This window comes from Blennius ocellaris (assembly GCF_963422515.1).
Source record: "Blennius ocellaris genome assembly, chromosome: 6".
Classification (NCBI taxonomy): Eukaryota; Metazoa; Chordata; class Actinopteri; order Blenniiformes; family Blenniidae; genus Blennius; species Blennius ocellaris.
The window spans coordinates 14,473,852-14,492,192 of record NC_137655.1 but is presented as its reverse complement, the minus strand read 5'-3'; the positions used below and the strand labels follow the sequence as shown (position 1 = coordinate 14,492,192).

At 41.3% G+C, this 18,341-nt stretch overlaps 1 protein-coding gene across 7 annotated transcripts in view; it reads left to right on the top strand.

The window, feature by feature from the left end:
• igf2bp2a (insulin-like growth factor 2 mRNA binding protein 2a) overlaps positions 1 to 15,700 on the top strand; it is a gene marked incomplete at its 5' end in the record, with an annotated part of 43,990 nt that extends 28,290 nt beyond the window's left edge. For 2 of the 7 annotated variants that reach the window (XM_080498464.1, XM_080498463.1), the window contains 12 exons: positions 1,717 to 1,780; positions 2,660 to 2,950; positions 3,152 to 3,286; positions 5,962 to 6,084; positions 7,840 to 7,975; positions 9,911 to 10,048; positions 10,572 to 10,640; positions 11,334 to 11,453; positions 11,897 to 11,971; positions 12,054 to 12,185; positions 12,562 to 12,675; positions 14,551 to 15,700. In XM_080498464.1, coding sequence (XP_080354590.1) covers positions 1,717 to 1,780; positions 2,660 to 2,950; positions 3,152 to 3,286; positions 5,962 to 6,084; positions 7,840 to 7,975; positions 9,911 to 10,048; positions 10,572 to 10,640; positions 11,334 to 11,453; positions 11,897 to 11,971; positions 12,054 to 12,185; positions 12,562 to 12,675; positions 14,551 to 14,649 — 1,496 coding nt within the window. In that variant the 3' untranslated portion in view covers positions 14,650 to 15,700. Of the gene's footprint in view, positions 1 to 1,716; positions 1,781 to 2,659; positions 2,951 to 3,151; positions 3,287 to 5,961; positions 6,085 to 7,839; positions 7,976 to 9,910; positions 10,049 to 10,547; positions 10,641 to 11,330; positions 11,454 to 11,896; positions 11,972 to 12,053; positions 12,186 to 12,561; positions 12,676 to 14,550 lie in introns of all 7 variants that reach the window. The other 5 variants (XM_080498462.1, XM_080498467.1, XM_080498466.1 and 2 more) reach the window with 4 other exon arrangements.
• Between the last annotated feature and the right edge of the window lie 2,641 nt (positions 15,701 to 18,341).

Sequence of the window (18,341 nt, the reverse complement as noted above, 5' to 3'; positions counted from 1 at the left end):
AGGAGGATGTTGTAGGCGCCTGTGGTGAAGCTTTAGCACCATTTGATGGTGTGTGTGTGTGTGTGTGTGTGTGTGTGTGTGTGTGTGTGTGTGTGTGTGTGTGTGTGTGTGTGTGTGTGTGTGTGTGTGTGTGTGTGTGTGTGTGTGCGCGTGCGTGCGTGCGTGCGTGCGTGCGTGCGTGCGTGTGTGTGTGTCAGAATAGCAAGCACTAGAACTATCCCTACAAACTTTGGCTCCACTAAACAGTGAGAAGGGGGAAAAAAAAAATACACATAACTTGACACACAATCATCGTGTCTTGCTTCATGTGTCAAAACAGCCAGAATCAACAACCACTCACTGTTGTCATGACAAGTGGTAAAATAGAAACCCGGCAGCAGAGTTTCTCCACTCGGGGTTTCAAGATGCCGTCGTGGTACAGCGGTCTTCTTCATGCTGTACCAATCAACAGTGCTGTATCTCCTTATACTCTTCTTTCTGTATTCCTCAGCCGGGTCCTTTAAATATCAAGAGTTAGAATCAATGATTAACAGAGCCACCACATACGTATGTCCCATTTCAGTAACAGTCTCTGTCCAGAGTCCTGCCGGTTGTCCAAACTAGCTTTTCTCTGCCTGTGTGCCTATACTCTGCTTACAAGGGTGAGGTTTTGGAGAAGTCCCATGCTCCTGTGTGGCATGGTGAAGGCGGCTGGCGGCAGGCTCCGGGCAGGGCGGGGCAGAGCGTGACGGAGCGGCTGCGAGCGCCGCTCTCGGGCACCGAGCCAGGCCCTGCCTACTCATCCCTCTCTTTGCCAGCTGGGGTCTCTCCCTGAATTTAACTCTTCCACACCTACTGTCTGTGAAGCATCGAGCGAGTGTGGAATTTTCTTCTTCATTATTCCCACTGATTCTGTTTTTGAGTCACAGCCAAGAAAGGTCCCTTTTCCATTAATGTGATCCTGGCAGAAGTATCTGGTTTCTCCTAACTCACTCATACTGGCAATTATAGCTGTGGTTTACTTCCTAATTGTTGCAAAGGTGTTTATTTGTGTGTTCATTAAGATAGTTTCGGTATTGGCAGAAAATGTTTTCTCCGAGTTTTGGCCTGTGTCCTCTCAACCTTTTAGAAATAGCTTGTTTTGACATTTACCATTTTTTTCCACCACTGTTGAGAAAGACAGAGATTTGTGACAATACTTTAGCGCGACTGAGGCAGTTTCTCTTTATGTAAGGTGTTGTTTTCATTACAACTCCTGTCCCAGATTCTTTTTCAGTTACATGACATGTAACGTATAAATGAGGCCAAATGAAAGATAAAGCCATCATTATTGTAGCACTGGACAAGATGATCACCTGATATCAATACGGAACCACAATTTTATCTGCGGCGTTGCCTCGTTCTGCGCGGTGTCACGCTCTATCGGAGATTACTCACTTTGTTTAGGCTGCTGTGTCAGACGTAAACCCGTTATTGTGAAAGTGGCAGAGAGGCCATTGTGTTAAGCTGCTCCCGTTCGTCAAGGAAGCAGCGTGGTTTGGAGGGAAGCCAGTGTGGTGATGGCTGTAATGGATTCACACAGACAATTGGCTCTCCGGGTCACGACGGGAACCTGGACACACGTCCGACTCACCTGCTGTGTGCAGGTGTGAATGTGACTTAACCTTTTTTTTTAATTGTTTTTTTTTTATGCTTGTGTCTCACGCTTTTCTTTTTTCTCTCTGTCTCCTTTTGCAGTGAACACTGACACTGAAACAGCAGTGGTGAATGTTACCTACGCAACCAAGGAGGAAGCCAAAGTGTAAGCAGCACAGACAATAACAGCGACGCAGGAGTGAGACTGAAAACTTCTGCATAGTCGAGAAGCAACGCAAGCTGATTTACGTGATCTGTTCCCAATGGATCAATGTACAAGACGATTTTTATGTGTGTCTGAAATCTTAACATCTTCCTTGAGAAGTTCTAATCTTACTCTCGATATTTCTAATCATATTGATGCTGATTAGCAAACAGTGGGGAGTTTCCCGAAATTTCACAATCACCAAGCTGCGAACTAGCTTATTATAAAATGGACTCTTTTCATTGTATGTGGAATGGTCAGTTTCAAAACCAATATATGGAAATATTGAGTTTGAACCTGAGTCTTTCTATTTAATTTTCATGTAAATACAGTCAACCTGTGGTTCGGGAACAGATCATGTAAACCTCACTTTAATGTTTTGGAATATCGCAGGTCAGACAGTCCACAGCCTTTCACAAAACACAATCTACAAGGAGAACAGTTTGATTCTGGGGCCCAGAAGGAGAACACCACATCAAATTCGCCTGAATTCAGCTTTGCAAATGTCAATTTTTAGCACCACATGGCCCATTGTGTGAAAGGTGTTAATAGTTGCATTGGATCTGACTATTCTTATTCCGATGTTTGTTATTAATATGTGGTGACATTTATGATGTGAAAACTTATTGGATGAATATCACCAGTACTAACTAATTGCTCAAACGTCAGGGAAAGTCTTAATGTGTAACAAGTGCTTAAAAGATTATGAAGTTAATTTAAAGAGTTTTTGTTTTTTTTACTAAGTAACTAGTCAAAAGTACAGTACTGTTTTATATACTCTATTCTATTTCTGGATCTCTTTTCTCTCCCCCCTGCTCCTTCCTCTCTTTCACCACTCAGAGCCATTGAGAAGTTGACAGGACATCAGTTCGGCGACTACAGCCTCACGGTGTCTTATATGATGGACATGGATGCTGCTCCGCCCGTCCAGGCTCCTCGAACGCGACGCGGGGGTCGGTCTTCCCGGGACCAGGGTGCCTCTCTGCCCAGGCCGTCAGGGGGCTTCGGCTCCCCTCACCCCAGGCAACACGACTTCCCCCTACGCATGCTCGTGCCTACTCAGTTTGTGGGGGCCATCATCGGCAAGGAAGGCCTCACCATCAAGAATGTCACCAAACAAACACAGTCGAAGTAAGATATGACTCGCTTCATGGCTGGTTTTCAAGATGTTGTCATCTCATCACAATACAGTTATCTTTTCTGGTTTCGAGGCGGCTTATATTTAAAGCATGTGGGATTTTCTTGTCTACGTGATCGTTTGCTTTCCTTGTAAGGATGCGCTGTAGCAATCTCCGTCTTGAATTCACCCACTGAAACCTCCGTGTGTCTCAGGGTGGATATCCATCGGAAGGAAAATGCAGGCGCAGCAGAAAAACCGATCACCATCCACTCAACACCAGAGGGCTGCTCTTCCGCCTGCCGCATGATCATGGACATCATGCACAAGGAGGCCAATGAGACCAACGCGTGAGTCTGCACTCCAGTGTATAAACATAAACACCCAGAAAACACTGATGTGGCGCACATATACCGTATCGCTGGGGGATTAACGGCAATGGCTGCAGAGCCACAGTATAATCTCATCCTTTAACCTGCCTGCACACCTTTTAATCTCACTGTGCATTCTCTCGCTTGTCACAGTGAACACAGTGCATACGACACATGCACGTAGGCTCACACGTGACCGCAGCTTAGCTTTTAAGAAACCAGGCCAGCGTCTCTAATTGGGCTTGACACCTTTAACCAGACACTGCACTTTTTTTTTTTTCAACCTTGTTGGAGCTTCTGCTTGGTTTGATTTGAGCTTCTTACACAAAAGTTTTGGGAAAAATGTGTACATTTTTGATACTTGATTTTTAGATTGAATATGTTTGAAGATAAAAAATGCAGAGGGTGACCAGTTCATCTGAATATTCTTTAACCTGTTCAACTTTTGCTGCCTAAGGCTATTTACCGCAGCTCCGTTCAATGCAGCAAATTTCTTGTGTATATGTCAATCAAACTAAAAAAAAACAAATAAACAGTCATGTTTAATGATGCTACATATGCTATACATAAAATTAAAATGTATTAAAGTCATTAGAATGCTGCAATTGACGATGACGTTTCCAGCCCTGATTTAAATAAGCTGACAGTTTGAGCAGACCTCACATGTGAGGAGTATTTCAATGAAATACTGCTTCACTTTGTTCGATTCTGACACAGTAGACCTGTCCCAGACCACCTGAGAGGTCTGGTGGCTTCATAGGGAAATGATACATCTTGCATATGTTTTGGTCCAACAAGGAAGGCAGTGTAGGGCCAGTGTGACATGGTCCAGTTTCATCATATAAGTGTGGTTATAATAGAAACCAGCGGGTTGAAAAAGCATGAACAGCATGATAATTGCGTCTGACTGGCTTTCTTTCTATGTTGCTACAATGACAATCCACTCAAAGTGACAACTTGACATCTCATAGCATTATGACTCCTTTAGATTGCACTTTACTTTTTATTTTTTATTTTATTTAGACAGCATCAGTCGGGTTTTTTTTCTATTCAATCTAGCTATTTTTTTCTGTCCTTCTTTTCCTTTCAAGCTAAGTGACTATTATAAATTAATATTTACCATATTCAGAGAAAGTTGGTTAGTTCTGATTAGTTTCAAATCACTTCTCTGCACCCGAGTTATTATCCTGGCAAAATGCCATGGTAACACCCAAAAATATTTGACTAAATTATACGCTCAGTGACGGCCAAATCCCTGGACTTGGACATCAGGTGTACATTTCTTTCATCTCCACATATGTAGCCCTCAGTTGACACTGCAGCACTGAATCTATGCCTCCAGCCCGAAAGAAGCCTCCAGCGTCTGGCCACCTTCCACTGCATCTCACCACTTCAATACACAATCACACCCTGCAATTGTCCAAAGCAGAAATATAGATTATACATCAATTACACCCCTCCTGTTTCAAAAACCTATTACCGTCTCCACATGGTAACTACACATTTTAGTTTTAAAACAATTACAGAAGCACAGTGCAATCATTCATTTACCTATGTCGAATATTGACCTGTCATTCATTCATTGTCTACAGCCAAAGTGCCATATGTCTTAACATAGTTATGATTAATGGGTAATCTTGCCTCTTCTTCAACAAGCAAATGTCAAAATGATGCAAGCGTCTTTTTCTTATTTTTCCACCCATCAGCACTCCAAAAACAGTTTTGTGTAAATAAAGGGAAAATCATTGTATTTTGTACTTACTCACTTTACATTTCACACAGCTCACACAGTGTTATTCTGTAGACTATTGTTAAATTCAACAAACAACTGCTAATATAAAGAATTTGTGTTTTGGCTTCTACCAAAATTGGATGCGGCGTATGACTCAGGGACACATTTCTTTGTTTTAAATGCATCAATATTTTGGTTCTATTTCTTTTTCTTTTTTTCTTTTCCAGCAGGCACTCAAAATACTTTGTGATTATATAATCTATAATATATGCCAATATGCATTTTGTAAAACCAAAACACTGGAGCTGATCGGGTCACCATATAGCCTCACATTCATGTTTTTGCACTCTTGAAGAAAACTGGAGAGCCACGCTGACACAATGTTAACATGCAAACTCCACACAGAAACGCCCGGTATTGGCTGTGAGACAAGAGAGCTAAAACAATTCTACCGTAATTTGTATTTAGGATTCTTGAGATTGCATCAGTATAAGATGGAGACGAAGTGGAGGATAAGTGATGTTTGGAAGCAAATCTGAAAAAGCTAAATTGCTTTTCTAAACTAACAAATAATGGTAAATTTAAAGAATTACCACAGTAAAGAAAATTCGAATTGTATATAATAACATAAAGCAAAATATCTCGTCGTGATATATTCTTACATATACAGCCAATAGGTCTAGTTAAAGAGTCTTGCGGTGTTGAACTATCCTTCAGCAACACTTTAGAGTTAAACGACACATACTTAGCGAGTGCCCTGTAAGGGGTTAATATCACATGCTTACAGTAGCACTCCCAGCTGTGCACACTCACCGCTCATCCCCGTCATGCTGTAACATTCCTCACATCATATCAGTGACACTCAGCCGAACTTGTCCTCTAATCATTTGTGCTTATCGGTGCTTTTCGGTGTGTTGTTCAGGACGGAGGACATCCCGCTCAAAATCCTCGCCCACAACAGCCTGGTGGGTCGCCTGATTGGTAAAGAGGGCCGCAACCTGAAGAAGATCGAAGAGGAGACAGGGACCAAGATAATGATCTCCTCGTAAGTCTGTCGTGCCATTGCACCTTGTTTAAAAAAAAAAAAAAAAAAATTATTATTATATTATTGAACAGGCCAATGGCATCCTGAAGTCACAGTGACTTGACTCAGGAGGGACTTTACAGGCTTTTTGTGTGACTGTGGAACAAAAGAAGTTAAAGGCAGAATCATTTCAAAGACACAAACATTTTGATGAGTCCTACTTAAACAAATTAACTAATATCAGAGAGTAATTTCTGCTCTTCACCGCCACACCTTCCTCCCTGCGTTGTCATTACCTTCTCAGCGTGTGGTTTCACTTAACTGAGTTGTTAGAGAGCAAATGTGAAGAGTTGATTACGGCTCCTTCTCCCCAGAACATGATATTACAGAGGTGGTGATTACACCCCATTTAACGGACTGTGCTCACCAACCCTCGTTCATTTAGGGCTAATGAATTGCCCTGTCTCCTCGAGCTTCCGGGACGTAATGAGCCTTGAGAACGAGACCGAGAGGTGATGGGAGTCTTTCTAAGAAATGCAAACGGAGTGGATATTTCTGTAAAGCTCTTTTTTAGGGAGTCCTCTGTGCTCAACATCAGAAATGTGGTTGTTCCGGCTTTTGTGTCACCTCGAGGAGAAATGGCTCAAAGAGGAATTACTTCTTGGATACATGTGGTTCAGAGCAGCGTTTTCTCAGTGGTTCTCCTCACTGGCTCACCTTGTTCTTTAGGTTTCAGTATTCAGGTCTCAGGAAGTTAAGTTTCCAGGACTTTTTAGGTCAGGATAAGAAAAGTCCGTGTCATTTGATTCAAGAATGAAGTGAATATGAAAGTTTCCGAACTTCACTGAACTTTCAGATCCAGACACACAAGAGCTCCTTAAACGTATTAGCGTTGTCTCTGGTTATCATGTCCTGATGTTGACACGCTCCCTGTATAATTTTTACCTATAAATGTTAGTTTACACAGCGAGTGTAGAGGCCAGAGTTATCTTGGGATAAAAGAACTAAGACGAGGTAGAACATGTAAATAGCTTTCACTCCAACACTAGGTCATATTTACACGGAGAACTTGTCAGTATATCTAGGATATGATGCAAACAATTAACAGGAGCCTGAACACTAACCAGAGTTGCAAATCTCAAAGTTATCGTTGTTAAAACCCAGTGAAGAGATTATATGTACGTATAGTTTATTGACAGTAAAAAAAAAAAAAAATCTTTTTTTTTTATTATTTAATTTATTCAATTTTGTTTATAATAAATATGACTGGTCTGGTGATGTATTGAACTATTTTTAAATGTTGCATTTTTTGTTGTCTTGACTTACAAGCTAAAATGATTTGAAAATATATCTAGAAATTGCTTGAAATATTTTAGTTTATGTGTAATAGAAAGAAATGTCCTTTTTCATTGTGTTATGGTTTTTACGACACATCTGCATGTTTAAGTAAATTGAATTTGTGTCATTCAGTCTTAAATTACATTTCATTTCATGTATAGATGTGAAAAATGTTTTTCCAGTACATTATAGGAACTGTATTAATCACATTTTGAGGAGTTTCATCTGTACAAAAGAAGTCAGGATCCAAATCTGTCCCTCTCTGCTGTCCCACTTTTTTTTTTTTTTTTTTTTTAATTTAATCTCTTATGAATCCTTGCATAACTGATCTGCAATCTGAGACAATATGTGAGCAGAATATGAGTTTTTTTTTTTTTTTTATCTTAATAGTCACGTATGCGTGTGCAATATTAATTTTGTGTGTGTAATTTCTTGCAGGTTAAGTGACTTAACCTTGTACAACCTTGAGAGGATCATCACAATCTTTGGAGGTTTAGAGGAAATGTTTAAGGCCGTGCTGGAAATCATGAAGAAACTGAGGGAAGCCCACGAGAATGACATTGCTGCTTTAAACGTAAGCTTAAAGGTTGCCTCGTTTACGCCTCTTGGTTGTTTGTGTGTGTGTGTTTCTATATGGAAGTGTGTGTGTGCAGCTGTGAGCGTAAGACGCCTCACGCAGATGGACAGGCGAACAATGGAGACGAGGTTTGAGATACAGCAGGGTTGTATCACCTTCCCATTCAGTAACGTGTTACCACCAGGATTAGTAATCCCGGCTTGGTAAATGGATAATGGTAAACGATCGCCGAATTGCTCACCCGTGTGTCGATCATGTGAGTGTGTGTTTGCGCCTCGCTCTGCCTCTGACTCACACACACGCTTCCCCCGCTGTGTGTGTCTGTGTTCCTGCTGCAAGTCACTCCGTTTCCCAGCATCCATCTGATCTCTGTGGGCTGCTCTCTCACCCAGCTCCTCTTTCACACTGGCCTGACGACATCACTCGCGCTACAGCCAGGGAGGTCAACCTCGAAAGGGAGGAGAGATAGTGACGATATGGCACACCGCTCACTCCCTACTGCACGTCACATGTACAGAGATGAATGATGATGAACTGAATGTATCAACAGTGAACACGTCAGTCATGACGAGCCGCTGCAGGAGGACAGTAATAGTGCTCCAGTACAGCGACTGCTTGGCACCTGTTGCGTGGAGAGTATCTGGTACAGTGGCTGGTTGGGGCCACCTAGTGTGACACGGGGAATATTACACAAAGCTCTCGCGAAGCGCTCTCACACCCGAGTTTGATCACGTTTATTTCTGGTCAATAAAGGGGCTGATACAGAAGAAGGAATAGAAGCATGAGATTTCCGCTAGTGGTGAAAATACTCGTGTGAATAATTTTTATTTTTTTATTTTTTTAAACGTGTGAATGTGAGTGTGTATGGTTGTTTCTCTCGCTGTGTGTTTACCCCGTGGTCTTCTGGCAACCTGTCCATAGTGTACCCTGCCTTCACTTATGGTTTGCTGTGATCAGCTCCAGTGATCCTGAACACGATGAAGTAAATATAGATGGATGGATGAACGTGAAGATGATATAAGCACAGTGCTGTTACTTGTCAGGCCAGAGTGCCAATTTATTTTTAATTTTTTTTGTTTTCATTGAAAGGCTTTCATTTGGTATTTTAGGGTGAAGGAGGAGACTCCTGTTTCAGAAGAAACCAGAATAACTGGCTTGATTTTTAGGAAAGAAAATATTTGTCACCTCTTCAGAACACCAGATTTGATCAAAACAACAGCCTTATTTTTCCTTCGTGACAATTATTTTTAGACACTTTTTCTAGCCTTTAATGTTTTTTTTTTAAATTGTCTTTTTTAATGAAAACAATTTCCTATAAATTTACCTGATCTAATTTTAGCTTAAATATAGAGCAGCAACAAAAATAGCCTTCCTAATACCTAGAACATCAGTGTTTTCCATAAAAGTCTTCATCCACATGCAAGACCTCCCCTTCTCTATAAACGAACCTCCTCATGTTTGTCCTCCGTTGCGCCATAACCTTTCAAATCTTCGATTGTTCTTTCATTTTGATGTGTTCATTTCCAATTGTCCTTTCTGTTTTCTGTAAATGTTCTTGACTTGTTTCGTCTCTAATATCTTTGTCATATATCTGATTTTTACGTAGCATTCATTGTCACTGTAGAATAAATGTGTATCGGGACTTTTCTCTGCATTTAGAGAAACATTTTTATTCCTAAACTAAACTCTTGTGGAAACACTCCCTTTTTTCATTACACTTATCAGCTATAGATAATTTTCTCGATTTCGATAATGACAGAAGTTTTTTTTTTTTTTTTTCATTAATTTATTATTATTGTAAACCTGGTATATGCCAAATGAGGTCCAATCCAGGTCATTTTACTAAAAAGAGAAGCTCCTTTGAAGATTTTGTAAATCTGATGTATTCACATGTGACTTTTCTTGGGACTAAAGCTTGGCCTCTCCGTGCAGCAACAGGCCAACCTCATCCCTGGCTTGAACCTGAACGCTCTGGGCATCTTCACCTCCGGGCTGCCTGTGCTGCCCCCTGCTGCTGGACCACGTGGCTCAGTCCCCCATGTGGCGTCAGCGGGATACAACCCATTCTTAGTGAGTGCGCGCTTTCTACCCGATCTCTGCTTTTAACTTTTGCAGATTAATTTTAAAACCAGGTGCTCTCTGAAGTGCTTTTTTTTTTTTATAAAGAAAACCAATACAGTGTTGACTCAGGGTTTCCTGCAGGATGTTGTACACAATCTGAAAGAAGCAGAATTCCCCCATCTTCACCAGAGATGAGTCAGATTGTCTGTAAAAACAAGGTCTCCAGTCACGGCCTGATGAGAGCGAGCCAAAGTGGTGTGAGACAGTGTGTGAGAATGTTATTTGCGTACTTCATGCTCCAGAGAGTCAGTGTGTGATTCACTGTGAGTCGATACCGTGAAATCCCCCTTTATAAGAGCTTGAGTAGACACATGTGTCTTTTAGCGTGTTCTTCGACTGTGTGTGTGTGTGTGTGTGTGTGTGTGTGTGTGTGTGTGTGTGTGTGTGTGTGTGTGTGTGTGTGTGTGCGTGTGCGCGTGCGCGTGTGTGTTTGCACACCACCTGATCTGCCTGCTTGTCACTTGACTTTCAGAGTCACTCTTCACATCTCAGTGGCCTGTACGGGGTTTCTCCAGCAAGTTCCATCCCCCACCAGCTCTCAGTATGTTACCTCAAATCTGCTCTACAGTCAGTGTTGCCTTGGTGATCAGACACGTTTTGAATTTTTTTTTTTTTTTTTTGTGCTACTAGATAATTACGTTAATTCTTCGGGGCAGTTTAAATACTTGCTTTTTTTTTTGGTTTTGTTCAAGAAGCATCACTTAAAGTACAAGATGTCTTCAAGTCTCATTCAGAAAGTGAGATAACATCTACCCTCCTTAAATTGCTAATTAAAGAATATTTAATTAATGAATAAAAATAGAAATCACAGAACAACACAATTCCTCAGCCAGTGTCTGCGCAGCACAGTGAGTCCGGTAGTCCTGTTTACCATCATCCAGTCATGAGAACACCACAAATATTCCTGGAAGGGTACTTTTCAGCGTTTCAGAGTTATCCTGTGGCTCATAAAAATTCACTTTATAAACCTCAACTACATGAGTGTTACCATGCTAAGAAAACCAAAAACACCGGGCTGCCGTTACCTCTTATACGAAATATTCCATTCAATCCTGGCCAGAGAGCGACGTTTACCCAAAGAGAACCCTCTTGGAGAGAGTCTCATTTAGCTTTGCTTGCATGTGGGTTTGACGTTTTCCACTACCCTTTAAGTATGCGGCGCGTTAGATCAAGATTTCGACAACAATTTGAAGTAAGTCACCTTCTTCTGTTTGTTCTTGTCTCATTCCAGCAACAGGCTCCTGAACAGGAGGTCGTCTACCTCTTTATTCCAACTCAGGCAGTCGGATGCCTGATCGGCAAGAAGGGACAGCACATCAAACAACTCGCCCATTTTGCCGGCGCTTCCATCAAGGTGAGTTTGTCCACGTCCACGGCGTGCGGACTTCACCTGTGAGTGACGGGAGCCGCGGTCTCTAATCAACTTGTGGGGCTCAGTCCACAGACGAGAGTCGAGCGTGTGTTGCATTTTTTTTTCCAAAGCCTCTTGCCAATCATTCCGGACAAATAATTGAGTTGGAAGTGTGTGACGGCTGAATCAGCAGCGCTTCATGGACCACGGCTGAGGAAGACTAATAATCAAAGGGAGAGTTGGGATGACGAGTAAAATGAGCATTTCATTTAGTTAGAGGCAATTGATTTATTTTAATTTTGAATTGGATTAAATACAATTTGATTTGATAAGCTATTGAATTTATAGGCGACCCTGAAAATGCAGTAGTTAAGTGCTTTATATGAATTTGGTGGAAGGCTGGTAATCTTATTTGTTGCTTTAATCCATCTGTCTGTGCTTCTCAGATCGCCCCAGCTGACAGCCCAGATGTTACCGAGAGGATGGTTATCATTACTGGAACCCCGGAGGCTCAGTTTAAGGTAAAGACACTGGTCTGTGTGAACGTATGAGGAGTATTTCCACGGTCTCTGCTTGCCTCACACATTCCTCTCCGTATTGCAGGCCCAGGGCCGGATATTTGGGAAGTTGAAAGAGGAGAACTTCTTCTTAGGAAAGGAGGAGGTCAAACTGGAGACACACATCAAGGTTCCCTCAACTGCAGCTGGCAGGGTCATTGGTAAAGGTGGCAAGACGGTGAGTCAGTTGTGTTGAAATGACGGAATTGTTGAATTGTTGAAATATCACATTATCCATCTTACAGTTCTGCATCTCACCTGTTCAGCCAAGCTGAAAAAAAATCAGGGATCATCGTGAGCAAAGGCGTCCCTTTGATCCCAGATCTTCCCTTCTGCTGTTCTTGTTTTTTTGGTCTTTTATAGTCTGAAATTTCTTTGATCAAATATTTCCTAAAAAGAATGACTGATTTATAATTATTTATACAGTAGTTTTCCCCTACAGTCTAAAATGTTTTAAATTTCATTTGACATAAAGTCAACAAGTAGCTAACCGAAGTTTTCTAACCGATGCTTGAAACTCAAAGTCAACTTGGGACATGTGGCATTTGTTTCAGGTAAATGAGCTGCAGAACTTAACCAGCGCAGAGGTCATCGTACCGCGGGACCAAACTCCAGATGAGAACGACGAGGTCTTTGTGAAAATCAGTGGACATTTCTTCGCCAGCCAGGTACGCAAATCTTTGCACTCTGTACTTTGTAAGGCCGCGAATTCACTGATTGACTGATTCAGATATGTGGTTTTGTTATCAGTTCGCCTTGATTATAAAGCTGCTGAAGTTCCTGAACTTTGTACTTTAGAACTCCAGCAGCAGCTGTTTGAGTTTTAATTTTCCTAGTTTATGCCTCAACTGGGTCCGGTTCAGCAGCAACGATTCTTTTCTGCTGTTTCAGGAAGTTGTCATTTCTTGAAGCGCATGGTTTTATCTAGAACTTATTTTCTGCCTGAATCTTCTCCTTCAGAGGCTCCATGTGGGTTCGTTTGTCCTCTGAAGTGGATACTGCTGTTTGCTATTGCTATTTTTGGTTGAATCTGAATCTTGGAAGTTGAAACTGCACAGATTGTCATCTCCCGCTTTCTTTTTGCAGTTTCTCATCTCACACACGCTTCTTTATTCAGCAAACAGGGGCCTGAGCTTGTCTATTTGTGACATTTAATATTTTTGTAAATATCTTGAACCTTATGGCACGTTTACAGTTTGGGAGACTTGAGTTCAATGAAAACGTTCGTGCCACACTGTGTGTTTATGTATTTGTAATTAATCTGGTTTACTTGAGACGTTGCGCTCTATGAAACCCAGTAAGAGGGTAATAAAGCACATGAAATATGTACAAATATAGAGCAAGCTTTTTAGCTTGATGAAAGGAAGTTGACCTGATGGTAGCTAATGCCACAGCTTTGGACACCTGTGGTGAACCCTGTAAATGGAAGCAGCCTAATAAACAGACCATGACAGATAGTCAACTATGATCGGTTGTGGATAGATGTGTATTATTGTTGGTTGATATCACAACCCTGCTGTTTTTATCATGCAAACACAAGCTTCTTGTTTTGCAGTGAAATGTGAGTGATACTGACCTTTATTTGAAGCAGCAATCAGTTTATTTACCCCGCTTGTCAGATAGTTGTTAAAAAAAGAAAATCTGATCATCACAGGAAGATAGTTCAAACAAGTATCTGCTGAGGCGCTCTGACTCGTCCGCATCGTCTCACTTTAAATTCTTCGCGAAGCGTGTCGCTGCACCGATGATGACATCCTACAGAAGACGTTGCTCTTTGCAGCACTGCACAACAGGATGACCTTCACCATGAGCAGCCTGGGGAGCACCGAGGAATGTTTTCCTCTCTGTCAAACATCCAATCATCACAGATCAACATCAGCTCAGCGCACGATTCTTACACTAAAAGACACCCAGTCATTGAGTTTAGCACCGCAGAGAAACAGACGATTTGCAAGAGATCCCAATGACCCTCGCGAGATCATCGGTGGGGTGGATCAAATCTATTAGGCTCTCACGGGTTAAAGTCAGCCTTGAACAGCAGAGCAAACAAAACACAGACAAGTTTAATGTCTGGCAGACAACTGAGCCTTATGATTTCACTGATTTTACAAACTGTCACTGTAAATGTCATGGCTTTTGCATTAGTATAACTATCAGATTCTGACATGGTAAATGTTTTTAGTGTCCAGTCTTTTGTCCAAGCTTGTATTTTTCCAACCATTTTATTGCATCAGTCGATTGCACTAACTGGGATCAGGAGATGTTTTGTTAAAGCAAAGGATGTATACGATTATATTAAATCCTTCAAAAATACAACCTATCCCAATATTTAGTACAACTATTTTCTATTATACTGTGTTGTTACCTTTAATTTACCATTGTTAGTTTTGAAGAAAACATGGAAACATGCAAAACTTAACAAATATGGTCCTATAATGGGCAAGTGCCCTGCATTTGCTCCTCAATCTACCGTCTTGATTTGACTCTTTTAAAGACCCCGTGATGTGATGTGTGTCTCATTGAACGCCTGCTATCGTCCGCAGACTGCGCAGCGGAAGATCCGGGAGATCATTCAGCAGGTCAAACAGCAGGAACAGAAGCACCAGCAGAGCACCTCCGTGTCACCGCACCACTCCAAGTGACCTAGCGAGGTGGCTCCATCGGGCACCAGCCAATGAATGTAGCCCTCCCAAATGGACAGAGACCTATCCAGACTAAGGCCACGGCCACGGGGGGACATGCAGGGCCGACCAGCAGCACCGGGATCAAAAACCAAAGAACTTCGCTAGGGGAGAGACAAGCGAGAGCCAAAGGCTGAGGGCATTGTGTGCACTGCCAGCCCCGTGAGAGCAGATGGAGTGTGAGGAAACTGCGTACTGATACAATAAAACAAAAAGACCAAAAAAAACCAAACAAAAAAAATAAATAAACAAATTGAGAAGAAAGATGGAAATGGCAGAGAAATTTGGGAACGGTTGTCTTCAGTTTAAAAAAAAAAAAAAGAGAAAAAAGAAAGAAGGTAAAACAGGAAATAGTGTGTCGCCCTGCATAACGTTATCTCTTTAGTTGGACTAACATAGGCCTAACAACCAGATGAAGCAACTCTATTAACACGAGTATATAAGAGGCATTGTGATTGATATTTTGGATTTAGAAGGAGAGCGAGTGACAACGGACATCTTCTGTCACCAGTGTTTGACATAGTTAGGTTGTGGGGTTAAATGTCCTTAGCAGTATTAATATCGAGTAGATAAGGAGTATAAATGTATGTGATACACATCGAGAGTATGCACTGTTATTTTTCTATCAAAACGACAGCTTGACAGTGTAGTTCTGAATATTTTGCCTGTTCTTGAGGTCGACTGGACTGTGACAGCCCCATAAAGCAGTTCCCATTGTTTGTTCCCACTTTTAGACCACTGAAATCAAAAGGAAGACGAAATGCCCTAAAAGTAAATTAGTTCAATGGAGTCTTTGTAACAAGCCTTTGTGTGTGCCAACACAAAAGATAACGCCCTTTTCAAATGTCTCTCACCATTCATATCCAATGCTACACTCTTATTTTTATTGTTTCTTTCTTTTTCTGCTGTTTTCTGCTGTTTTCCGCTTCACTGTCTCATCATTATCTTTCATTAAGCGTCACGTTTCTTCAGGAGGTTCAGAATTACCTGCTGTTGAGAAACACCGTGTTTCATAGCCTTTAACATTGAACTGACAGCCACTTTTGCTCAAGAGAGGTTAAACGCAACAAAGTAATTTTTTTCTTTTTTTTACCAGTGTCACTTTCCCATGCTGTACACGAGACATTTTATATATATATATATATATATATATATATATATTTTTTATATATATATATATATATATATATATATATATATATATATATATATATATATATATGAGTGTCTCTGAAGCATTCTAATCAATGATCAGAAGAAAAATTGACTTAAGAGGGGCCAGCCAGCACAAAATGAGCTGAGGGTTCATCGAGGGGACAGGGTGAAGGGAGGGAGGGGCAGGGTGGTGCTCAATCATGGGGTGCATTGTGGCAGTGAAATGTTTTTGGGGTGGGGTTAGAGGATGGGGCAGCATCAGGTTTGTTTTTTTTTTTGGGGGGGGGGGGGGGGGGGGGTGTTTGGGTGGCACTGTATGACCTGTGGTACACACACAACCGCAAACGTGACCGCAGTCGCGTTTGGCTTTAACCCTCTCTTGTCAGGGAGCTTTCTAAAATGGCATGACAGCTGTGAATGTACGATATGCAGCCTTTTTAGAAAAAAAAAATCAAAAAAAAAATCACCCTGCCGTGTCCAGCGGGCCGGGCCAAGCGACACACAGATTGTCATCCTCACAGTTTCTCTTTTTCCTCTTTGTTATTGTTTGGTTCTGGCGAGCTGGCCGACCGCTCCGCGAGCCGCTGGACATGCAGGTCCTGGTGTCCCTTTGTGCTTTACTTTGGAGACCATGGAAGCTTGTTGCCTTATTTTGTCACCTTTCAGACATCCCCCATCAGCTTCATCTTCCAGACGCAAGGTTATTGCCAATACGCACAGCTTCCATCGTGTGTGTATGTGTGTGTGCTTGCGTGCGTGTGCTTGCATGTGTGTGCGTGCGTGCAAGTGTGTGTGTGTGTGTGTATGTGTATATATATATAAAAAGAGAGAGTAATATTTATGAATCTATTTTTTCCTATTTTGTGATGAGAGCTATTGATAAGAAACAAAAGAGAAAAACAAAGTCCTTTTCTTTTTTTCCTCAGTGGGACACTGCCATATTATTTTGAAGGGAAGTGTTTATTTTCTTGACAAAACTAGACTATGAATAATGATGATGATAATAATAATTTACAAGAAAAACCTGAAAAAATAGGAGAACAGTAAAGTGAACCATCGCGTTAACTTTGGTCAGGATGTGAACAGTGCGCATGTCAGTATTGTGATCTACCTCAGGCTTCAGGGTACCTCAGTCCAATCTTTCATTTCCCCTTTTTTTCCACATTTTGTATGCCTTGTTAACTGATCATTTTGAGCGTTTTTAATTTTATTTTTTAATGGGAAAAAAAAAAAGAGAAAAAGACCTACAGTAATCTGTACACTCTTCAGGTCCAGCTGACTAGTGAAACTTTTGTCAACCATAGTCAAACCTGTTGGACTATGGTTGCCTGGATGCCATACAACCTCTCAATGATACGTATCAAAGGATTTTATGAGTTGATTTTGCTAGAAAGGAATGAAGAGCAGGATCTAAGGGGTACATGCATGCCCGACGTGGTTCTGAATGTGGATGTCGTGTACTGATTTCACCTGTAAAGAAAGACGAAAGATACAATTCAGTTCCTATGAAACTAACCAACTGTACCTCCTGTTTTTCCCAACTGTACCTCCAGGTTTTTTGAAATTCCAAAAAATAAAATAAAAATAAAAAATAGACAGAGAAAATAAAAGGAAAAACCTATGAAGTTTATCCACTTATGGAGAAAAAAAAAAGATTTTTTTTTTTTTTTTAAACAACCCAACTCAATCTTACCAGCTCTATTTGATAACAACATAACTCGGGTTGATTTGAAGCAAACACGAAGCTGCAAAAATACACTGACAGGACTCTTGAACCTTACTTAGTCTTCTGTGTAGAATGTAGAACAACTCTAGTCGTTGAAATGTCACTGTGTACGACAAGATATCTATCTCTGTAAACATGTACAATAGAGTCACACATGAATGCATCGTTTTCTGTCTCGCTATAACACTTGCTTGTCTGCACCTGCATTTTGTAAGAGGCGGCAGGAGAAGTTTAGAGCGTCGCCACTCCCCTCAGACGGACCTCTGAACGTTTCTCTCATTCTGCCGGATATATCTTTACTTTTATTGTTGTTTTTTTCTTCTTTTTTTTTTGTGCTGTACATTTCAGAATTACCTCTCTGAATCCAAGGCTGATTTTAGTTACTAAAACCAATTTAGGGGCAAAGGAAACAGGATTTAAATAAATTACCGATGTAGTGAAATTTAGAGTGTCTTTAGGCTTTTCTTTTACATTTTAAGGGAGGGCAGACTTTAGTCATCAGATGAGGCAGATCTTTTTTTTTTTGTTGTCCCAGTGAACACAAACTAGCAGTGCTAAAATAAAAAAAAAAAAGGTCTCTCAAACTCACACAATGCCTGAGGCTGCTTCAGCGAGCCTCCCCACAGCCGGTACAGTACCTCATACTGATGATCACGACAGCCCACCGGGCCCTGTTCAGTTAATCCCCGAACTCTCCCTTGCGAATGCAGTACAGCGTTGCTACTCGAACCGCAGGACTCCTGTGGTGGTCTGCTTCACTTTAGTAGGGCAT